The 24,809-nt window shown below is 46.0% G+C and overlaps 1 gene segment (V, D, J or C); it reads left to right on the top strand.

The window, feature by feature from the left end:
- Nucleotides 1-1,741: 1,741 nt before the first annotated feature.
- Nucleotides 1,742-20,133, top strand: LOC103821691 (M1-specific T cell receptor alpha chain-like). The segment is given in 5 exon segments: nt 1,742-1,829; nt 14,092-14,355; nt 15,605-15,652; nt 18,280-18,389; nt 19,223-20,133. Coding segments are annotated over 5 exon segments (501 nt in total).
- Nucleotides 20,134-24,809: the final 4,676 nt, after the last annotated feature.

Below are 24,809 nucleotides of genomic sequence, written 5' to 3'. Positions count from 1 at the left end.
AGTGCTCACCTCTCCTGTGCCTCCCCTGCCCCAAACCCTTCCCTGTCCCCTGGGCCACCCTCTGGCCTCTGCTGCTGTGTGAATGCCAGAGCAGGCTGGCAGGAGAGCAGAGAGGCTCCTTCATTTATTGCTGCTCCTGCTGGCAACCTCCAGCAGAGGTTCTGAGGTGCTGGAAATGCACAGAAACTGCCCTTGCCCAGGGAACTGCCCTTGGAACAAGGGTTCAGGAGTGGATTTTCTCTTCCCCTTGGGTACCATCAGTGCCTCTGAGCCTGTTCAGTCTGACAGCTGGGCCAGGGCTCTGTCCCAAGGCATTTGCAGGGCTGGCAGGGACAGTTTGTGATTTAGTGTGTCCAGACTGATGCTGTGCAGAGAAATCCCCCTTTCCCTGTGGAAAGGGAGCTGTGCTCTGAGTGGGATCCCACAGGCAGCCAGTGGCTGGGGAAACTGGGGTGAATTGTTCAGTGTAGCTTCTCTGAGTGTTGGGAAATGCCCTGGATAATTCATGCTTTGGATCTGGGCAAGGGACCAGAGAAAGCCAGAGAGAATTTGCTTTATGTGCTTGAAAACCTGGGGAATTGAACTTTCTGTTATGATGGCTTTTTTTTTCTTTTTTTAATCCTTCAATCATTTTTATGTAATTATTCTATGAGAGGGCTGCTGTGGTGTAATGACTGCTCTAGACAGGCTTGAAACCCTGCCTGGCTTCTCTTTCCTTCCTCTGCAAATCCCAGACTGCAGAGCAGCTGCTGCAGAAGGAAAAGCTGCATTAGGCACTGGAACAGCCACAGCCCATCTCTCCATGCAGCAAGTGCTGCATTTTTGGCTCTGTTCTCAGGGACTGGGGCACTCAGTATTTGTGGATTTGACTGCTGGGCTCCAGGGGGGTTTTTGTTGGCTCCTTTCTCACTGTGTGAATGATGGCCACAAAGTCACCTTTGGAAAAGGGACAAGGCTGCTTGTGAAACCAAGTAAGAAACAGGTTTATCTGGATTTCCCTCATTTCTGGGTAGTTTAGGGTTTTAGCAGACAAGGGATGAGAGGGAAAATTTTTGTTACCGGTTACTCAATGACATTTTGTGATTGAGGTTAGTCAGGGAAATTTTGTGCTCTGTCTGAGCCTGGAGTGTGGGGCAGGATGGCCCAGCTCAGCAATTCCTGTTTCCCTTCCTTTCACTGCTTCATTCACCTCTGCTGGGAGAGACAAATGTCCCTGGCAGGGCTGGGCAGAGCCTGGGGCAGAGCTGCTGCTCTCAGGAGGCTCCTTGGGATTTTTGTTAGGGCAAGAAATGCTGTGTCAATTCAGGCTATGCCTATGGGTACACCAAGCTGACCTTTGGCTCAGGGACCAGGCTCTCCATCCAGCCCAGTGAGTGCTCAGCTTTCTGTGTGTCCTTTGTCCAAAGTCCCTGAGTGTCCCCTGCAGAGTGTTCCACACATCCCTGCTGTGGCTCAGCCTCCTTTGTCAGGGCAGGGAGATTTCAGCTGCCATTTCATTCCCTGCAGGTGATGCAGGGCAGTCTCTGAGATGGGAACCTGCAGGAGATCCCCACTCCTTGAGCCCAGAGCAGGAGCAGCAGCCACTCACCCAGGGCTTGTCCTTGCAGGTCCAGCAGGGCCCTTGGTGCTGCAATCAGATCTTGGCAGCTCTGCCCTTCAGCCTCGGGCTGCATCCTCCTGGCATTCAGCTCCTGCTGCTGGGCTGGGGGTGCCCAGTGCTGCCAGGAGCTGGGGAAGGTTTTTGTAAGGGCAGGAAATGCTGTGTGATTCTGGATCTGGCTATGGCAAGCTGACCTTTGGCTCAGGGACCAGACTCTCCATCCAGCCCAGTGAGTGCTCAGCTGCCAAAACAAAGCAGCACGCTCTGTTTGCAGAAGGCTTTAAATTGATTTTATTATAGCCTGCCAAGTTCTTTTGCATTCTTACAAAGCTCATGAGTTTAAACTTTACTCATTGGTCACCAGGGACAAACAAAGTGCTCTTTGGAACAGGCAGTTCAGGTTTCTCCTATTTCTCCTTTTTTCTTTCTTGGTTTCTCTGTCAAGGACCTTGGTAGTAAATTGTTTCAGGGGTAAACATGGATTCTCTGATCAAACTTCTCTCTGGCTCCCAGAAGTCACTGCAAAACCTCTTCCAGCAGACTTTAGCAGAAACTAAGATGGTTCCACTCCTGTTTAAGGCTTAGAAGGCCTTTGGTTTTATTATTCCTATGTTTCTTAGACGCTGGTAAGGATTATTGGGGAGATGGGAAGGAGGAGGACAGATTTTTTGGTTAAGTTGGCAATTAGGATGTTGGTCACTGTTTTATTTGATTTGTGGGGTGTGTGGGGAGTGTAACTGTTGTGCAGTGTGCAAGGTGAAGGTAGAAGAACGGGCTTAGTAGGGAGAGAAGAGAGATGAGGTGGCTGCTGGGGGTACATCTTGTCTAGTCAGCTCTTGAATAATAAGTCATTTGGGTAGAAATCCTGTTAGGGGAGGAGGTCCTACAAGAGAAAGTAGGGTTAGAAGTAGCATTGCACTTAGTGAGGAGATTTTAGTCCATGCTGTTATTAGGGTAGATAGTTTTAGTACTTGAATTGAGTTTAGAGTGAGGAAGCCAGTTGGGGTCATTATAGTGTACAGGTGGAAGTTGAGGAGGGTAAGTTTAGGGTTGTAGGGGATAACAATGGCCATTGAGCCCAGCTGGGAGACCCTTAGCCTAGGTTACCATGCATTCTATACTTTTCTAATACAGCAGAACCAATCTATACCTTAACTATTATATATAGCCTATCATAACTACTTTAATTACCATAATCATGTTACTGTTCTCCAATCACTCACAGTCAGTACATTACAGTTTAAGGTAGGAGTTGTTTTTCAGTTTTCTTGCAGTGGAAAATTCTGAGACCTTTTTTCTACTTGAAGCTTTGGTGACTTGTTTGCCTGTGCTTTCTGCTTAGTAAAAACATCTTCTTGTTTGGGGTGGGTTTATCTGTGCTGGTTAGCCGGCTTCCTGCTGGGTTTGTTTGCCCCCAAGCAGGCAGGCCAGCAGGGGCAGGCCAGCTCAGTCCTTGGGAGACTGACTGTCTGAATATCCAAGCTGCTCTGAGCCACACCAACCTTAGCAAGCCTAAGTGATACCAGCTCTTAGTGATTATCCAGCTCTTTGTGGTTTCAGCTCTTTTGCTTGCTAAGGTGCCCTGGCAGGCCGTGGCTTCCTGGTTAGCAGACACGGAGAGAGGAGAAGGCAGCCCTGGAGTTCCACAGTGAGGGTTTTATTGGGGGTCTGTGAAGGGTTCCAACAATGGCTCTTCTGGCCAGAATGGGCTAAAGCAGCCCCTTATAAAGGGCTAGAAGGGATCAGGAATTGTCCAATAGCAGGGGTTAAGGGGAAGTAACCTGGGGAGTCACAGAGATAAGCTGGGGTCTGGAAGGTGGAAGAGAGGGGCTCCTGGCCTTTTCACCGTGACTTGGCATTTCCTCTCTCTAGCCCTCGGCCCTCCACGGGGCCCCTGCAGGCCCTGTGCCTGATACATTTATCCTTTGCTCTAAGTCATAAAAACCCCTTCTAACTCACACACCCTTTGCCTCCTTGGTTATCCAGTCAGACTAGCTCAGCAATTCTTTTCTTCTATATCAAAACTTGCTTCCATCTCTATTCCTTCATCAGACTCTACATTCAAAAATCTTTCTGCTAAGCACACACATCTGTGAGACTTTCTTGTCAAACTTTCCTCCTTCCCAACAGTCATCACTGTGCATCTTCTCTGTGGGGGACAAAGATGCTGCCAGGGGTCATCTCTGCCAGGGCTGAAGGGCATGGCCAGCTGGGGCTGTGCCAGAGAAATGCCCAGCAGCAGAAGAACCAGCCGAGGAGGAGACTGGCAGGGTTTTTGTTGAGAAGGCAAACACTGTGTGTGAGTGGTTTTGGCAACAAGATCAACTTTGGAGGAGGAACTCAGCTGAGAGTCAACCCCAGTAAGTTTGAGAGCTTATTCCTGCAGTCCCCAGTCAGTGAGAGGGAAGTGGAGGGAGATGGATTCAATCCCTGAGGAATTTTGCTGTTTTCTCTGGCCTCAGCAGGGCCATGAATTTCCTCCTCTGCTCTCTCTGGCAGCCCCTGCTGTCTCCTCCACCCAGCAGAGCTCCAGACCCCTCTTGCTCAGGGATGGACAATTCCTGCCATGGCCCTGCAGAGCTCTGGAATCAGGCTGGGGTGCTGAGGGCTCTGTCTGGCCCAGCCCAAGGAGCTGCTCCTTGGCTCCACAGAGGAAAGGATGAATGGACAATGCTCCTGTTGGCAGCACAATCCCAGCTGTGGAGGGCATTCCCCAGACCCTTCCTCCCAAGGCTGAGGGATCCTTGGCTCCCAGAGCTGCTGGTGCTTGGCAGGAGCTGCTCTGCTGCAGGCTCCTGGGGCAGGAAGAGGCTCTGCTGCCTCTCTGAGGGTTTTTGTTGGGCTCTGAAGGACTGTGTGAGCTCAGGGAGCTACAAACTGACCCTGGGGCCAGGGACACGCCTGCTTGTGCAGCCCAGTGAGTACAAGAGCTGCCCAGTGGGGCAGTCCCTGAGCCCTGCTGTCCCTGTCCTCCCTTCCCACCTCCCTCAGCCCTTCCCAGCCATCCCCAGACAGGAACAGAATCTGCTGCTTTGGCCCTTCTTGCCCAGCCTGCTCTCCTCTTGCTCAGCCAGGGCATCTGGCTTTGGGCTGCCCAGAGTGTGCCCAGCTCCAGGGGCACCCAGAGGGCTCAGAGCCACCTTGGAAACCCCCCACACCCAAGGCTGGGGGTGCCCAGGAGGTCCCTGCACAGGAGCAGGTGCCCCTGGTTCTGGGGAAGCTTTGCCATGGCTGGGACGTGTCTCTCATGGCTGCCCAAAGTTGGGAAAGGCAAAGGGAGCTGCTGCTTTCCAGGAGGAGCTGGGGAACAGATGTTGCCTCCTGCAGGGAATGGAGCCTGGTGTGCCAGGAAGAATTGCTGGTGCCTGGATTTGCAGGTGCTTTGTGCTTGAGGTCAGGTGCAGGGCTGGCAGAGGAGTTTTTGCAATGCAATGTGTCAGGGTGTAAATGTGGCAGCCAGAGTCATTTTTGGCAAGGGGACCGTGCTTTCAGTCCTGCCAGGTGAGCAAGCCCTTGGCCTGGGAGGTGGAATTGCTTCATTTCTCTCTTGCCCTTGGCTGTCTGCAGGGGCAGAGCTTTGGGAAGCACAATGTTTGCAGCCCTGCCATGGCCCAGCTGTCCCCTGGGTTTGGGCTTCCCACATGGGCCAAAATTGGGTCTGGGAGGATGTCTTTGGACACTCCCTGCTAAATTTCATGGCTTAGGGGTGAGCATGGCACTGCTGGGGTCTGGGTTGGACTTCATGGTCTTGGAGGGCTTTTCCAACCTGAACAATTCCAGGCTGCTAAGACTCCAAGTGTGGATCATTACACCATGAAGTGCAGCCTGCAAAGGAGGGTGGACACTGCAAGAAGAGAGAGCAGAGAGGTGACACAATGTTTGCAGCCCTGCCATGGCCCAGCTGTCCATTAGATTTGGGTTTCCCACACGGGCCCTGCCCTCTGCTCTGTTCCAGAGCCTTTTCCAGGAGACTCTGGTGCCTGGGAGCATTTCCAGCAGGAGGATTTGCCCTTCAGACAATGAGCTGTGGTCATGGCAATGCCATGCTGATAGTGCATCGGCCCAGAGGAGCAGAGGGGAGGTTTGGGAGAGAGAGACAGATGGATAAATTTGTGCTCAGAGCTGGTGTGTGCCTGGGGAAGGGCCAGCTCTGGGTTCTGTCACTGCTCTGGGACAGCAGCTCCAGCCCCTTGTGGCCAGGGCAGGGGCTCAGAGCCTGAGTGCTGCAATCTCTGCCCCAAAAATTCTGTCCTGGGGCTGGAATGGCCCAGCTGGAATGGAGATCCAGACTTATCTGCCTTTCTCCCTTGTCATTGCCTGTCTTGTAGAAAGGGGGAAAAAATCCACATGCCATGGATAATAATTGCAACATATCTTGTTTTATACACAGCAGAGGATTGTACCTTTCAAAGTCACAGAATGGTAGAAATTAGAAATGGAAAAGCTCATCCAGTCAACTTTGCTCACAATGTAAAACCCAGCCATACAAAGCATCTTTCAGGCCTTTATCTGATTTAATTTTAAGTACTCAATGCAATGTGGCTTTTATCTCTTGCCATTGGAAACTATCTTTAGTGGTTTGTGTGCTGTGGATGTGGAAGGTTTTCCTTGCAGTGCTGGAACACCTCTGGCACTGCCAGGATGCCTCCTGGAGCTGGGATCTGGGCTGCTGGCAAGGAGCCCTGTGCCAGGGACCCTGCTCCAGGCTGGCTCCAGGGGCTCTTCCCTTCCCTTCCCTTCCCTCTGCCATTGCAGGGCAAGCAGCCTTTGGGGCAGGGATCCCAAACTGCTCCCTGGGAACTGAGGGGGAGCTTCTTCCCATCTCTGCCAGGTTTGCTGACCCAGATCCAGTGCAGTTCTCCCCAGGGATTGGAGCAGGGAATGGGGTTTGGGCAGAGAGAGGCCAGAGGAGATCTCTGGAAATCTGTGTGGGTGCTCAGAGCCCTTGGCAGGGGCAGCCCCAGGGCTGAGGGGGGACCCAGCCCATTTTGTAATGAGCTCTCACACTGTGTGACCCTTGCAAACTGGGGAAAACCAGTCTGGGGGAGTGGAACCAGACTTCTCATTGCCCCAGGTGAGTTGTCTCCCCTCTGAGCCAACGGGGACCCAACAATGTTGACCTTGGCACAGACAATGTTGAGCTGCACCAGGAGCAGTGCAGTGGATTTGTGGAGAAATTTGGGCTGCTTTTAGTGTTCTGAGGAAAGAAGAGGGAGACTTTGTGCTTAACCAGTGTGCTCTGGAAATGTGTCTGTGCTGGGGAAAAGAATTATTGGAACTGTGACAACATGAAAGTGAAATGCAAGAGCAGGGATGTGTGAGACTAAATAGGATTTCTGAGATTTGGGACATTGAGATTTTCAGCCCACTCAAAACCAGGGATGGTGTTTGCAAGGGAGGAGCAAAACAGTTCAGGCTGTTGCAGCAGCTCTAGCAGTGATCTCTGGGTTACTGCTGGAGCTGCAGAACTGGAGCCAAACCCAGAGAGAGAAATGGGAATGACACAAGCTGTGGATGTTTCCTGCTAGTTGTGGGGATGGGGAGGATGTGTTTGGTCACTCCCTGCTAAATTTCATGGTTTAGGGGTGAAAGTGACACTGCTGGCGTCTGGGTTGGACTTCATGGTCTTGGAGGGCTTTTCCAACCTTGTGGGGGTGGTCACAGGGGTCCCAGGAGGAGGGAAGAGATGAGAACCTTGACTCCATGTTTCAGAAGGCTGATTTATTATTTTATGATCTATATTATATTAAAAGTAAATTATATACTAAAACTGTACTAAAGAATAGAAGAAAGGATTTCATCAGAAGGCTTGAAAGGAAAAGGAATGGAATGATAATAAAATCTTGGGACTGACCAGAGAGTCTGAGACAGCTGGACTGGGATTGGCCATTAATTAAAAACAACCACATGAGACCAATCAAAGATGCTCCTGTTGCATCCCACAGCAGCAGATAATTCTTGTTTAAATTTCCTTTCTGAGGCCTCTCAGCTTCTCAGGAGAAAAAATCCTAACAAAACTATTTTTCAGAAAATATGTCTGTGACACAACCTGAACAGTTGTGCTTGAGGTCAGGTGCAGGGCTGGCAGAGGAGTTTTTGCAATGCAATGTGTCAGGGTGTAAATGTGGCAGCCAGAGTCATTTTTGGCAAGGGGACCGTGCTTTCAGTCCTGCCAGGTGAGCAAGCCCTTGGCCTGGGAGGTGGAATTGCTTCATTTCTCTCTTGCCCTTGGCTGTCTGCAGGGGCAGAGCTTTGGGAAGCACAATGTTTGCAGCCCTGCCATGGCCCAGCTGTCCCCTGGGTTTGGGCTTCCCACATGGGCCAAAATTGGGATTGGGAGGATGTCTTTGGACACTCCCTGCTAAATTTCATGGCTTAGGGGTGAGCATGGCACTGCTGGGGTCTGGGTTGGACTTCATGGTCTTGGAGGGCTTTTCCAACCTGAACAATTCCAGGCTGCTAAGACTCCAAGTGTGGATCATTACACCATGAAGTGCAGCCTGCAAAGGAGGGTGGACACTGCAAGAAGAGAGAGCAGAGAGGTGACACAGCCTGGTGGGACTCAACAGCAGCAGTCAGGAGGCTCCAGGCACAGCCTGGGAGGTTGTGTGCACACAGGGATGGACACAGGTGCTGCTGCTGCCTGGAGAGAGAGGACAGAACACATCTGATGAACACAGATGATGAATTAAGCAGGCAGAGGAATGGGGCTGAAGGAAGGGCTGATTTATGCTGAGGTGAGAGAGGTTCTCCAGTAATGGTCAACATTACTGGATCACCAACCAGTAATGTTGGTGAGCATGTGCTGGAGGGTAGGAGGGCTCTGCAGAGGGATCTGGACAGGCTGGATAGATGAGCTGAGTCCAACAAGGTGAAGTTTTGGTTACAATGCATTCTATACTTCTCTTTGCTGAACATCTTCATACAGCAGAACCAATCTATACCTTAACTATTATCTATGGCCTACCATAACTACTGTAATTACCACATTCATGTTACTGTTCTCCAATCACTCACAGTCAGTACATCACAGTTTAAGCCAGAAGTGGTTTTCCAGTTTTCTTGCACTGGAAAATTTGGAGACCATTTTTCTACTTGCAACATTCACTGGCTTGTTTGCCTGTGCTCTCTTTCTGCTTGGTAAAAACATTTTCTTGTTTAGGGTGGGTTTATCCTTTGCTCTAAGCCATAAAACCCCTTCTAACTCACACACCCTTTGCCTCCTTGGTTATCCAGTCAGACTGGCTCAGCAATTCTTTTCTTCTATATCAAAACTTGCTTTCATTTCTATTCTTCTTCAGATTCTACATTCAGAATCTTTCTGCTAAGCACACACATCTGTGAGACTTTCTTGTCAAACTTTCCTCCTTCCCAACAGTTTAACAAGGCCAAGTGCTGGGTCCTCACTTTGGCCACAACAACCCCTGCAGTGCCACAGGCTGGGGACAGAGTGACCAGGCAGAAAGGGACCTGCAGGGACTGATGGACAGCAGCTGGACATGAGCCAGCAGTGAGCCCAGGTGGCCAGGAAGGCCAATGGCTCCTGGCCTGGAGCAGGAATGGTGTGGCCAGCAGGAGCAGGGCAGTGATTCTTCCCCACTGGCTGGGCAGCACCTCGAGTGCTGTGTCCAGTTCTGGCCCCCCAGTTTAGGAAGGACATGGAGGGGCTGGAGTGTGTCCAGAGAAGGGCAACAAGGCTGAGGAGGGGTCTGGAACACAAATCCTGTAGGGAACAGCTGAGGGACTTGTGTTTGTTTATCCTGGAGGGAAGGAGGCTCAAGGGAGACCTCATCACTCTCCACAGCCCCCTGACAGGAGGGTGCAGCCAGGTGGGATCGGGCTCTGCTCCCAGGTGACCACTGACAGAAACAGAGGACACAGCCCTCAGCTGCACCAGGAGAAGTTTGGGTTGGACATCAGCAAAAGATTCCTCACTGAAAGAGTGACTGGGAACTGGAAATGTCTGCCCAGGGAGGGGCAGTCACCATCCCTGGAGGGTTTAACAAAGCCTGGATGGGCACCCAGTGCCAGGGTTTAGTTCATGAGGAGGTGTTGGGTCATAGTTGGATTTGATGATCTCAAAGGTCTTTTCCAACCTAATTAATCCTGTGATTCTGTGAGCTGCTTCCAACAAAGCCTTGCCATGTTCTCCAGCCTTCACCCAGCCCACACCCCTCCCAGGGCACCATTTTGCAAAGGGCTGTGTCACAGTGTAATTCTGGGACTTATGGCAAGCTTACCTTTGGAGCTGGAACCAAACTGGTGGTTTCTCCAGGTAGGTCTGAATCCAGGTAGAATTCAGGTAGAATAAGTTCTTCTTCCAGCTCACAAGTTATTTTGCCTATTTTGCCACCCCACAATATTTCAGCAACAGGAAAATGAATTTTCAGTTGGGATTAGGAGCAAGTGGTTTCCATGGCTGCAAGGATATTCTCCCCTCTCTGTTCCTGAGAATGAACATGGCAGAGGTTTTACATGTGCAGGAGGATTTGTCTTGGGAATTCAACAGGATTTGGGCTCCTACATCAGCCTCCTCCAGCAGAGGAGAAGTGAAATGGTGAGGGCCAGCACAGACCAGCAAAATGCAGAGGGTGAAATTGGTTTCATAAAGCTGAAGGAGGTAAAAAGGACTTTTCTTGCATGTGGATAGAAATAGTTGGAGATAATCAGACTCATAACTGTGTGTGGACACAAAAAATGAACATATTGGGTCAGTGCTGTGGAGATCCTTGAGCTGTAACTGTGGGGTGGGTTTCTGTTTGTAAACAGAATGCAAAGAGAATATAATGATATAAACCCAAGGCAGTCAGGGAGCTCAGGGGTGACCCCAAGTCGATGTCACACCCAGCTTGTGTTGATTTACCTTGTCCTACAACATCCAGGTGGAGCTTGGAGCACATTAGGAGTGAGTGGAACTGGTGGGGAGCAACGTGACCAACCTCAAAACTGAGGGTGGGAGAAATATTTGGATAGAGGGGAAATTGGGCAAGAAGCAAAGTTGATTACTGAATGGCTTTGGTGGAAGGATGGAAAGGTGACCCTTACCTCAAAATATTTTTTCTGAAGAAAAAAGGATGGACAGAAATGTGTGCTTTGACTGTTGCTGCTACAAATGTATGGAAAAAAATTCCCCCAAAATCCTACTCCTCTTCTCTTGTTTGAAACCCTGTGTAAAAGGGAAAGAAAGTAACACCTGCCAAGATATTGATATTTGTTGTAAATTATCAAATTTTCCAAATTTCTTTAAAATATATTTAGGATTGTTTATTATCTAAATTGAGTGAGTTTTCACCTGAGAAGTAATGTTTCCATTTCTTGAAATAGTAGGGATTCTTAAGATAATTTCAACACGAATTATTTTGAAAGTTAAAAAATCAACAACATAGGGAAAGAATTCCTTCTGGAAACCTCTGAGGAAAATAATTTTATTTTAAATTACCCCCCTGACCCTCTTCAAAAACATCTGAGAGAAATGAGAATCTCAATTATAGGAGCCATCAGCAAGCTAAAGGAGTTATAACTCAGAGCTCTGAGTTCATGCAGGTGTCTCCAGATGTACCATTATGGTAAATTTACCATAGATTTACCATTCTTTACCCTATCTGTGTGCAGCTGCTCCAGATCTTGCTCTGGTCCCACTGGAGGAATGTTCCTAACACATCCTGAAACCTCAGGGTTCAGGGGTAGAATGAGCAATGAAATTGCTCAAAGAAATTTCACACCAAAAAGAGCTTTCTACTCAAAAACTAAATGGCAACTTTATTTAATCACTCTTAACTAATTCAGAGGGCAAATCCAAGAGAATGGCATGATGGAGGTTTCACTGCACCATCAGTCCCTAGGGGAGCTGTGCAGTAAAATCAATAAATAAATCAATAAATAAATAAACAAAATTTTGTAAAAAAAAAAATTACTTTTTTTTTGGTAAATAAATTATTTTTGAGAGAGGAATCTGACTGGCAGAATAAATAAATGAGGACCAAGATGGAGAGTAGAAGTTGTGGTGCAGGTGGCTTTCTGGCAACAGTGGGACAAATGAGGGGAATATGAAGGAGAGTGTGTTTGGGAGTGCAAAATGCAAAATACACCTGAAGAGAAAGTCAGTAGGTGGAAAAGTCCCAGGTAAATGGATCTGTGTGTTCCCAGAGATAAACAGGATTTTTTTGGGAGTATTAAATTGCTGAAGGCTCCATTCAGAGCTGCCCTGGATATTGTAGAGACCTGTGATATTGTGTAGCTCTGGGAGTAATTACAAATTCACATTTGGATCTGGGACGAGACTTCTGGTTTTGCCAGGTACATTTACCCTGATTTTTTATTAATTTTCAAGTTAGTTAATAGACACCAAGATTTTGGGAATGGCAGCTGTCAAGGGCATTGCAGCCCACCCCTCCTGGGGCACCATCTAAACCTCAGGAGAACATCTATGATGTCCTCTGCTGCTCCTTTCAACAGTGTTAACAAAATATTTTGGGGGTCAGAAGGAGCAATTCTGCCTGTCTAATCCACTCTCTGACCGGTGACTGAGATGGATTAGCCCAGCTGTGTGACATTTCAAAACAAAAAGATTCAAGTGGCTGCTCATGAGCCTCCTGAGAACCTTTGTCATTTTCACACCCTGCTCTTCCAGCTGGAAGACATCCCTCAGTAGAGATGAAATTGGGCAGCATGGAAAGCTGAGAGCATCATTATTTACTTCTCACTTTCCTGTAAATAGAGGTGATAAATAGATAAACATAGGTGATAAATATTTATGTAAATAAACAGCATCTCCAGCACAGGCACCAGCTCATCAAGCCAGAATAACAGGTCACAAGGCTGTGGTTAAAGAAGATGTTTTTTAGCAAAATTATCTCAAACCTTCATGGGCAAACAAACCAAGGAGCTTACAGGAACTGCAGCACCAGAGCAGAGGCAGCCACCACTCTGAGTAAGAACAGGAAATTAATATTTTGCAAAACTGCTGAAGCTTCCTGTGAAAAACAGACTTTATTGTTTTATGTGTTTGAGATCAAAGCATGGCACAGATTGAAAAGGAGAAAAACACCCTAATTTGGAGTGAGGTAGATATTTATCTCTTCAGAAAGCACAGTACTGGTGATGAGAGAGAAAGAGAGCAGCTTGACAAATTCCTCCTCTTCTCTTTCATTTCCATGTACCCCATGGCAGTGATCTACCCTGGCTCATCTGCATTTTATACAGGGATATAAATATACATCTGTATTTTATACAGGGATATAAATATACATCTGTATTTTACACAGGGATATAAATATACATCTGAATTTTATACAGGGATATAAATATACAGCTGAATTTTATACAGGGATATAAATATACATCTGTATTTTATACAGGGATATAAATATACATCAGTATTTTATACAGGGATATAAATATACAGCTGCATTTTATACAGGGATATAAATATACATCTGTCATTTTATACAGGGATATAAATATACAGCTGCATTTTATACAGGGATATAAATATACAGCTGAATTTTATACAGGGATATAAATATACATCTGCCTTTTACACAGGGATATAAATATAAATCAGTATTTCATACAGGGATATAAATATACAGCTGTATTTTATACAGGGATATAAATATACATCTGAATTTTATACAGGGATATAAATATACAGCTGCCTTTTACACAGGGATATAAATATTCATCTGTATTTTATACAGGGATTTATTATCAATCTTTTTAGCAGCTCCTGCCTTCCTCTCCCTAACAAACAGTCACTTTTTCCAAGCACCAGCTGGGAGCAGGGGAGGTGAGGGAGTCCCAGCAGACATCAGGCTGGGATGATTTTAGGCCATGATTTAGACTGTCACCAGGCCATGGTGACAATCCAGTGAGTTGTCCCCAGCAGGAATGGCTGGGTTGGGTATGGACACCCAGCTGTGGATGTCCATCAGCCTTTCCAGATGCTCCAGGGATTCTGCCTGGCCTCTCTGTGTCTCCCACCCAACAGAAGCAGCTTCTGCATCACCTGCTGTAAATGTTTTGATTCTCTAAAGGTGGCCTGGCACAAAATCCCAGTGATCAGGCAGCTTCCCACTGGAATAATGGAGAATCTCCAGCTCAGGTGCTTTCTCCAGCTGTCTTTCCAAAGCAAAACAGTCTCACCCACCCCTGGGTGCACCCAGGCCATGGTGACAGAGTCCAGTGAGTTGTCCCCAGCAGGAATGGCTGGGTTGGGTATGGACACCCAGCTGTGGATGTCCATCAGCCTTTCCAGATGCTCCAGGGATTCTGCCTGGCCTCTCTGTGTCTCCCACCCAACAGAAGCAGCTTCTGCATCACCTGCTGTAAATGTTTTGATTCTCTAAAGGTGGCCTGGCACAAAATCCCAGTGATCAGGCAGCTTCCCACTGGAACAATAGAGAATCCTGCATTTCCAAGTGGCTGTGTGTAAGACTGTAGGAACTATGGATGTGTAATCTGACCTAAATCTTCTTTTCTCCTCTTTGCAGAAGTCACTCCATCTCCCTCAGTCTACAGGCTGACCTCCAAGGATGCCCAGGGTCTGGAAATGTGCCTCATCACAGATTACTCCCCCGAGCAGCTGACTCTGAGCTCAGCTGAGCAGCACACCTCTGCTGTGGTGGGGGTGGCCACTGCAGAGAGCAGTGAGGAGTCCAGCTACCTGAGCACCTACTGGGCCAGGAGGGAGCAGCTGCACTGTGCTGCCAGCCACGAGGGCTTTGGAGAGCTGGAGGGAGAGGACCCTGAGAGTGGTAAGGGCATTTCTGGGCTGGGAGCAGGGCTGGGGGTGCTCAGGGTGTGAGCAGGGCTGCCAGCCCTGCAGCAGTGCTCCACTGTGCTCCCACAGGACAGAGGAATGTTGCTTTGTTGCCTCTATTTTCTTGTCAAATTAATCCATTTTCTGACCCAGAGATGGGGTAACTGAGAGGGGTTTTAAAAGCTTTTATTCCATTTTCAGTCTCATGTGAAGGGTGAGACAATACAGATGTTATAATTCTCACCATCACAATCAGAAGCCAATTATTTCCTAATTACAATACACTAAAGTGTTTATTGGCCTGTCAGCTTTTGCCACCCCATGCTGTAAATGCCTTAAAGCCAATCATCTCAAATTACCCCCTGAGGGTCTTACTACAATAAATCTTTCACAGTTCTATTTCTGTAAAGTATCCAGTCTCTTTTGTAAGGCCACCTTTTGGAACTTGTTGGGAGAATTTTCTCTAAGTTCATTTCCCACACTGTCAGTCTCTGGCAAGCAATAGTTCCTTCTCCCAAGAAACAGCATTGCTTATTCTCTCAAGGCTGAATTGGGACTTTTCAGCCTGGAAAAGGGAAACATTTAAGCATTTCTAGGCCTATCAGCTTTTTGCCACACCATGCTGTAGGTGCCTTAAAGGCAGTCATTTAAAACTCCCCTTTGTGGCTCCCACTACAATGCATCATCCACGGTTCTCCAAAGTATCCAATCTTATTTATAAACCATCCTTTGAAACTTGTTTCTGTTTCCATTTCTCTCTCAGCAATGTCTGTGCTGTTCCATGGCATTTCCAATCAGCATTTCTCCTCTCCAGGTTTGCACACAGCTGCTCACTGTGTGAGCCTTCTGCCAGGCCTGCAGAATTCCTGACAAATCCACTTCCCACATTTCCCCCTCTCTCTTGAACAGAAAAAAACTTTTTTGATGGTTTTGGTTTTTGTCTCTCCTTTGTTTATTGTCTCTCCTTCCTCCTTGGTGGGAAGAGGATTAAGGATCAGTAGATGGCACAGTCATAGCAGGACACACTGTGGGGGGGTTGAAAGCTTGAAATTCCTTTATCCAAAGGGACACTGAAATTTAATTAGATCATATTTTATGCTTGTCCTGAAAAAAAAAAAAAAAAGAGAAAAGAATGTTTTGTTGGCCAGAAATCCTGATTTAGTCCTTCTAAGCAGAGATATCTTTACAGACCTCTGAAAAAGAACATTTCTGTTATTAATCAAATTTATTGTCACTCTCTGCAGGTGCCAGTGCTGTCTGTGTCACAGGGCTGTCCCTCCACTTCAGGACAGGTTTGTAACACATTGTAGAAGAAACGTTTGCCCTGACTAAAGTAAATGGATTCCTGTCACTGTTGAGTCAGAGATGACACTGAGTTGTATCAGAAGGCAAATGGCAAAATCCCATTTATTTTATCTTCTCCCATTTTATAGCTTAGTTTGCTACAGGTGGACCTGATTGGTCATTTAATCAATACTGTGCAAACCCAGGGCACAGGGAATATTTCTCTGTCTGCTCTGGGGTGCCCTGACCCCCAGGGGAGCCCTGACTTTGACCCTCACTCATGGAGAAAGTTTCCCAGACTTCAAGATAGACTGGAACCCACAAAAGTGTGAAATAGATTATAGAGAGCAGTGCAGGTGTGTCACTGGGTGAGAAATTGAGGTTTTGGGATTTTTAGTGTGTTGTGGATGGAAGCAAGATGGAGGCACAGGGTTTGTCCTGGGTTTCTTCTTCATGCTTCTTCTTCCTCCTTCTTCATGGGTTTGGGTGGCATTTTGTAATTGGGCAGAAAAGTCCCCATTGGGGCTCTGTGGGATCAGTTATTGGGTTAAAAGGGAAAATAATCCAGGTGTCAGTTCTCAATTGGATAGTTTAGTCTTAAAAGCCCTTGTACCAAGAGATTGTTGGCCATTTTGGGTCTTCTAATGAAAAGCTGCTGAACTCACAGTAGTGAGACTGTTTTATTGATAAGAAATAATAAACACTTAAATTTGAACATGAAATGCCATCTCAGCTGCCTTCAACCCAGACCCAAAAAAACCAATAAATACATTTCACATGACTGGCTAATGAACAAGACACCCACTTATAAACAACCTTATGAGGAAAACAGCAAAACAGATTGTTAAAAAACTCCACCTGCAGATTGTTTAATATCTGGCTTTCACTGTTTACCCCCAGCTCCCTAAATCTTCCCAGGCTGATTCATGGAAAGGCTTATCTGGCTTTCTTTCTCCTCTTCCCAAGTTTCTGCTGGTTTTCCCTGCTTGCAGAATTCTTTCTGAAGCAGCCAAAAGACAGAAAATTTCCCCAAAAGGGCCCCCACAGGTTTTAACATCAAGGCTGAAAGTTGTGGTGCTCATGCAGCCTTGCTGATCCAAGCTGATAATTTTATGCACTGCAGTCATGTTCTTGCTCTGACTCACCACAGAGCTTAAACTCTTGAGAAAAACATCTTTCTGCTGCCCACCCCAGAGTGGCTCCAGGTCCTGCTATGAGTCAGCACTGCTGCATTGCAGCCCTCAGAGGAGCTGGGTTCTTTTGGGTGCACACACACCTCATGGAACAGCAGCTAGCAGGTGGTTTCTGTGCTCAGGGGTCACTGAAGCTGGGCTGTGTGCATGCTCACAGTTTAGTCAGAGGGAGAGAAGCCAGATAAACATTCCCAGGAATTGTTCTGGGGAGTTTTGAGAAGGCTGACAGAAAGAATTAAAACAATCTTGCAGCTGGTGTTTGGAACAGTTGTTTTCTCATAAGATGTTTACCAAAGGGGGTCTCCTTAATTAGCAAGTGGTGTTGATTAAATGACCAATCAGGTCCACCTGTATCAGATGGTATAAAATAAAGGGTTTCTAATGGAGAATGTATAAAAGGAGGGGTTTCTAATAAAGTATAAAAGAATGGGTTTCTAATGGAGAATGTATAAAAGAATGGGCTTCTAATAATGTATAAAAGAATGGGCTTCTAAAAAGAATGTGTAAAAGAATGGGTTTGTAATGAAGAATATAGAAAAGAATGGGCTTCTAATAAAGAATGTATAAAAGAAGGGGTTTCTCATGAAGAATATATACAAGAATGTGTTTCTAATAAAGAATGCATAAAAGAATGAGTTTCTAATGAAGATATAGAAAATAATGGGGTTCTAATGAAGCATGTATGAGAGAATGGGTTTCTAATTTAGAATATATAAGAGAAAGTGTTTCTAATAAACTCAGATTCAGCCTTCTGATGAGACCTGGGGTCGGTGGGTTGCCTCACTCCTGACTCAAAGGTGGCAGGGCTGCAGCTCAGCCAGCTCTGCCCCAGCTCTCTGGGAGGGTCAGGGCAGGGTTCTGCTGCTCTGCCCCTTCAGAGAGCACAGCCTGTGCCTGCCCTGCTCACAGAGCAGCTGTGCTCCTGCACATCTTTCCAAAACACCATTTCAGGAGGATACTCAGCAGTAAAACACAATCAGCTCTCTGAAAGGCTCTCAATGTAAACTTACAGTGAGTTTTTGCTGGCAGCTCCCTCCTTCTCCACTATAGATCAACATATTTTCAAATACTAATGACCTTGTAACTTCAGATTAATATAAAATTCAAATTAAATTGTGTTCTTTGATTAAAATCAAAATTACCAGGCTTTCACCCTGCCCATCTTCAAAAAAATGTAGGGAGAGGAAGGAGGGCTGCTCCAGCATCCTGGGTTCACAGTGCACAGTGTTGAAACCAGTTAGGTGGCTGGCAGAGTGGCATTTGGATAATTAGGTGGTTATTGAATGAAAGAAATTAAAGTATGTAAGTCCTACTCTCTATCTCATTTCCTGCCCTACCATCATGACACAGTGGAGCAACTTTGTTAGAAAGAGCTTTTAAGTCTGTGTGGGACATGAGGATGTCTCAGTGCTCTTTTAACTCTCATTTTCTGTTTTTTCCAGATGAACACTTGAACACCCTGTCTTTGTCACAGCTGGGCCTCAAAATCGTTTTAATGAAAGCAGTCATCTTTAATGTGCTGATGTCAGTGCTTGTGTGGAAGAAAAAAAAGGTGAGAATGCTTGGGGGGAGTCAGAAAACATCTGCATTGGTTCTTCAGCTGTGAATGCTCCTTCTCTCTGGAACAGCTGTTTATCCAGTCTGTCCAGTCTCCTTTTGTCTGCCAGCAGTAAAATCCCTCCCTTCCTCTGGCCATACCATCTTCACCCACCCCTCAAGTGCTCCTCATAAGAAAATATTTTTCCTTTCATGACATTTCTCCCTTCTATTTCTACATCCATCCCTTCCCTTGCCTGCACTCATCCATCAGATTTCTCCCCTCACCTGTCTCCAGCTGGGAAAGTTTGATGATTATTGACTTTAATATAAATCCTAATTGATGTGTTGTTCACAGGGGTCTTAGGATGAGGGAAGGGATGAGAAAGTTGACTCCATGTTCAGAAGGCTTGGTTTATTATTTTATGATATATATTACATTAAAAACTATACTAAAAGGATAGCAGAAAAGATTTCATTAGAAAATTAAGCTAAGAATAGAAAAAGAATGAATAACAAAAGCTTGTGTCTGACTGAGACAGTTTATACGTGTGGACTGGGATTGGCCATTGATTAGAAACAACCAGATGAGACCAATCCCAGACCCACCTGCTGCATCCCACAGCAGCAGATAAGAATTGTTTACAGTTTGTTCTTGAAGCCTCTCAGCTTCTCAAGAGGAAAAAATCTTAAAGAAAAGATTTTTCATAAGGCATGTCAGTGACATCCTAATGTATCAGCTTTTCCCAGTGTCTGTTTCTTCTCTTTCTCCTGCCTGGACACTTCAGCTCTGCAGTTGGGCAGCTCTAACCCAAATAATGATTTAACAAACCTTGGTTTTTGTTACAGGACTGAGAGGAACCAGCTGGTGCAGTCCTGAAGTACCAAACCCATCAGCTTTGAGAGAGCATCGTGGGCAAGAAGGAGCTCGGGGAAATTCCTTGTGCAAGGGACATCCCCTGCTGCTCCTACACATCACACCAGCCATTAGATTCTAAATTGCTTTCTTTGCATTGCTATAAAACTGCTCAAAATGAAACATTTCCAACGCTCTGCCCTCCAGATGTCTGGGTCATTGACCACACTGTGCCTCTTTTGCACGAAGCACACTTTGTTATAATTATACATTGCCATTAAAATGACAGCTTCTGCCTGGAGCAGTGCTGGGTGTTAAAAACTGCAAGCTAAATATCATCTGAATGGGAGATTTGCCTATTTTGGTAGCTTTAGGGTATTCATATCTCAGGGTGCACCCCCAGAAACCTTTCCAGGTGCAAATGAAACACTTGGAAAAGTGAAGGGAGGCTGACTCAGGATGCACTGTCTTGTCACCCTTTGCTAGATCACAGCAAAATGTCCCTTTTTTTCCCTAAAGGGTGAGCTGCAGGTCTCCCAGAAGTCCCAAATTCAGTGAAATTGTCACTTCAATATCAAAAAAAAAAAAAAAAAAAGAAAAAAAAAGAAAAAAAATATTTTTTTAAGTCTGCCTGACCATAACACCTTCTTAATTTAAACCACTTTAACATTTGGCTTTATATTCAGTAAAAATACAAACCACTTTTGTTCTTTTTGTTTACTTCTAACAACCTGAGATCTCCCAAGTTCTTTTTGTAACAATTGCATAAAAATGTACTGAAATATTTACCTGTGCTTGCCTGTGGCATCTGCATGCTGCTAATTCATGAACTGTCCTGGCACCCATGGGATGTATTGGCATTTCTTTAGGCTGTTATCAAACAATTCTTACAAAAAATGAGAAACTTGTTTGTGTCTTGTATTTGTTGTTAGAGGCATTGCTTCAGCCTTCCAGCTGAGCTTTGGGGGCAGGAGGGAAGGGCAGCATGGAGGGTGGGAACAAAGTCCTTTTGTGGGACATCTGTGCTGGGTGAGGACACTGGGGACAGAGAAGGGGCAGCCCCTCTGCCCCAAGGGCAGGCAGGGCTGGGTGGGGACAACAAAATCATGGCTTGGCCATGCTCAGGGTGTGGGGGTGTTCACAGGGATCCCAGGACAAAGGAAGAGATGAGAATCTGGACTCCATGTTTCAGAAGGCTGATTTACTATTTTATGATGTAAATTATATTAAAAGAAAATTATATACTAAAACTGTACTAAAAGAATAGAAGAAAGGATTGCATCAGAAGGCTGGCAAGGAATGGAATGGGATGATAATAAAATCTTGTGATTGACCAGAGAGTCTGAGACAGCTGGACTGGAATTGGCCATTAATTAAAAACAACCACATGAGACCAATCAAAGATGCACCTGTTGCATCCCACAGCAGCAGATAATTCTTTTTGCATTTAATTTCTGAGGCCTCTCAGCTTCTCAGGAGAAAAATCCTAGCAAAAGGGTTTTTCAGAAAACCTCATGGTGACACTCAGGGACTGGTCACAGGTCCCTGGAGGCAGCTTGGTGCTGCTGTGGGGTCCACAGGAGCCTGAGGTGTGCTGTCCCCCACTCCTGGGGGGCACCTGCTTCACAGTGATGACACCAATGGGCCCCCTTTGCCTCCAGGCTCTGTCTGTCCCTGGCAAGTCTGGAGGGGAAATGCTCTCCTTTTGTGACATCAATTTCTCCAACATTTTCTGATGCCTTTTGGGACTGCCTAAAAGCAGACACCAGAAAAAATCAAGGGAATAAAAAGTGGTTCTATTTATTGAAGGGCCTTCAGGTACATTTTAGGCAGATGAAGTTCCCCCACGTGCCACACCCAAAAATGGACCATGGGGTCACAGGTTTCACACTTTTAGAAGTTTGGTCCATTTGCATATTGGGGGTTAATCTTACAGTTACAGCTTCAGGTTATGAAGTCATTTACCCCAGTTTGCTGCCCCAAGTCCCTTTTGTTCCCATCTCTGGGGCCTGAGGCAGTGAGGTGTCCTTGATTGCCAGGCCTGGAGAGGAATTGCTGTGTCTGCCCAGAATGGGAAAGCAGCAGCTCACACTGTGTGTGGAGTTTAGAGTTATACAGGAAAGAACTGCAGGATTACAAATAGATGAAAAATACAAAAGCTGAAATCCTAAGGTGTCATAGTTGAGACAGAGACAACACAAAGCCACACTCCATTTTCGGAAGGCTTCAAACTGTTTTTATTACAGCCTGCATGCTTTTTATGCATTCTTACAAAACCCATCATTTTACACTTTACTCATTGGGCACCAGAGACAAACAAGGTGCTCATTGGAACAGGCAGTTCAGGTTTCTCTCATTTCTCCTTCTTTCTTTCTTGGTTTCTCTGTCAACAACCTTGGTAGGAAATTCTCTCAGGGGTGAACATGGATCCTCTGATCAAACTTCTCTCTGGCTCACAGAAGTCATTGCAAAACCTCTTCCCCACTAAGGCATCACCAGAGGTTCCTCTGTGGGGGAGAAATGGAAGTGTGCTCTGTCAGAAACCCACTCTCCCTGCAAAGCTGGAACCTTTCCTGTACCTCCCAGCAGTGCCAGAGTGGCAGGAGAAGCCTCTCTGGACAGAGGGGGTGGCTGTCCCTCCCCCAGCTGGGCTCAGCCTGCACAAGGAGCTGCTTTTGGAAAGGGTCACCATTCAAACACCTTTACCCAAAATCCCTGGTGCTTTCTGTGGGAGAGCCATGCCTGGATCTGACCCCACTCTGCTGAGCAGCAGCACAACAGAGCCTCCATGGCTCCTGCCTTGGTCCTGCAGGTCCCTGGGCAGGTGAGCTGAGCTGTCCCAGGGGGACAGAGCTACTGACCTTGCCTGAGACACAGAACAACTTTAAACTTCCCTGTGGGTTGCCCTGATCATTTTACAGTGCAGATGTTCAGGGACTTGTTCTTGTCTCTGCCTTGGCACAAGCATCATTCTCATCTCCATCTCCATGGTTCCCTAGTGCTGGATTCCAGACAGCTCATGGAGCTACATTCCACTCATGATGAAACCTGCTGTGCCACTGGCAAACAGCCTGAAGAAGCTGCCTAAGCATATTTGAACTATTGCATTTCACAGATTTCCAACCAATTCACCTCACCCCAGAAACTTTCAGGGATGTGAAAGAAAACTTTCCATACTCATTTACCTTTAGCATCACATTTTAAAATTAAAAACCACAGTAATTTTTTTCTGTTGCACTTCAAACTCCCTCCTAGATGAAAGGGCAGGAGTTAAGGACTGTGCTGCTGCTGTTTCCACACCTGAGTCTTTCCTCTTCCAGGTTAATCTGACCCCAGGGACAGGATTTGCCAAGTGGGAGATGAGTTAAATATTCTGACTAAAATGGCTCCTGGCATGTGCCCTGCACAGCCCTGAATCTGCTGCAAAGCCACTTTCAGATATCAGGCTGCCAATCTCCCACCACCACAACCTGCTCCCCTTCCTGCCTTTTCTTGTTTATTTCGAGCTACAAAAACCACAGAGCAAAGCAAAGCCAGGAAATAACCCAGCAGGACAGGAGGTGTGTGAAAAACACCAATCACTTGGTTTTGAAATTTTAAAAGATTAATAGTAATAAAATGGTTAGAAAAATAGAAATATAATTAGAGTAATAATAATTTGGACAATTAGGATTTAGGACAAAATGAGACAATAAAACAAAGAGTTACAGACAGTGCAGGTTTCTCTTTCTGGGCAAAATATACCCGAAAAAGGACCCACAGTAACAGAGGATTAACCCTTAAAAGCAACAGCCTGTTGCATATTCATACACCTCATCCATGGTGCATCAATTCCATTCAAACACAGGATTCTGGCTGGGCAGTGTCAGCTTCTTCCTCTGAATCCTGAGGTGTCCTCAGGGCTGAGCAAGGCAGGAAAAAGTTTGTTTCATCTGATAATGGAGCAATAAATTCCCTTTCTCTGAAAGATTCAGGTGTCCTGTGGCTGCTATTTGGTGTGAGTACTTTCTTTAAAAAAGTATCTTACATAGCATAGTTTCTATTTTAACATTATGTTATAACCTAAAACTATGTTTAACACACTACTAAAACAATTAATACAGCATCACTTTCTGACACAACACATCTAATATTCATTTTAATACTTGCCAAAAGCCAATCATAAAATACACATTTTTCCCGGGGTGCAAAGGGGCTGGTGGCCCAGCTGGGGCAGGAAGAGGCCACAGCACAGGTTCCATGACGCCACAATCGAGATCTGGGTCACCACTGGTGCTGTCTGCAGCCCACCACAAAAACCACTTCCTCTGGAAAGTGCAGCACCAGGGGGTGGGGGTGGCACGTGGCAGGGAGGGGAGAGGCTGTGGAAAAGAACAGCAGACGTTAGACCACAAGCCAAAGTGGAATGAGGTTATGGGGTCTTCCCCTCACCACAGCCTGCACTTGGGGAGTTGTTTTGGGCACAGCAGGAAGGATTGAGCTATGAATAGAGTGGGGATGATGCCTCTGGTTTCAGCTTCTCTGGTTTTCAGTGGTACTTCTGTGGTGGTGTTGGAAACAGGAAAGTTTTAATAAAAGGCAAAATAAAATGTGAAAAATGTGTATTTTATGGTTGGCTTTTAGCAAATATTAAAATGAATATTATATGTGTTGTGTCAGAAAGTGATGGTGTATTAATTGTTTTAGTAGTGTGTTAAATATAGCTTTAGGTTATAACATTATGTTAAAATAGAAACTATGCCGTGTAGGATACTTTTTTAAAAGAGAGGAAGATACTTTTTTTAAAGAAAAGAATGAGGTACTCACACCAGATAGCAGCCACAGGACACCTGAATCTTTCAGAGAAAAAGAATTTATTGCTCCATTATCACAAGAATGAACTTCTTCCTGCCTTGCTCAGCCCTGAGGACACCTCAGGATTCAGAGTAAGAAGCTGACACTGCCCAGCCAGAATCCTGTGTTTGAATGGAATTGATGCACCATGGATGAGGTGTATGAATATGTAACAGGCTGTTGCTTTTAAGGGTTAATCCTCTGTTAATGTGGGGCCTTTTTCGGGCTAATTTTGCCCAGAAAAGGTACCTGCACTGTCTGTAACTCTTTGTTTCTATTGTCTCATATTGTCCTAAATCCTAATTGTCCAAATTTTTATTACTCTAATTATATTTCTATTTTTATAACCATTTTATTACTATTAAACTTTTAAAATTTCAAAACCAAGTGATTGGTGTTTTTCACACAAAACTCTTTACAGAGAAAACCTGAGCCAGGGGCAAGAGGTTCTTGCTCCTGCTAAAATACCCCAAAAAAACCCATTAATCCCTTTGGTCTCTTCTTTTTCTAATAAATTGCTCAGGGAGGACTTTTTGGCCTCTGTCCAATTGAGTATCCTTAAGTTTGAAGTGAAGTCCCCAAGTTCCTGTGAGGTGTCTTTTTACCCAACTGAGGAGAGAAACTTCTGGGCTTTTTCCTTTTTAAGGAGACAAAGGATAATTTAGTCACTCCTTCAACAGGGGGCACATTCCTGCACATGAGGGGATAAAAGGTTGGGCTGAAGAACAAGGAGGGCCAAGGTTTGAA

The sequence above is a fragment of the Serinus canaria genome, chromosome 27, assembly GCF_022539315.1.
Source record: "Serinus canaria isolate serCan28SL12 chromosome 27, serCan2020, whole genome shotgun sequence".
Lineage (NCBI taxonomy): Eukaryota > Metazoa > Chordata > Aves > Passeriformes > Fringillidae > Serinus > Serinus canaria.
This window is presented reverse-complemented; position numbering and strand designations above follow the sequence as displayed.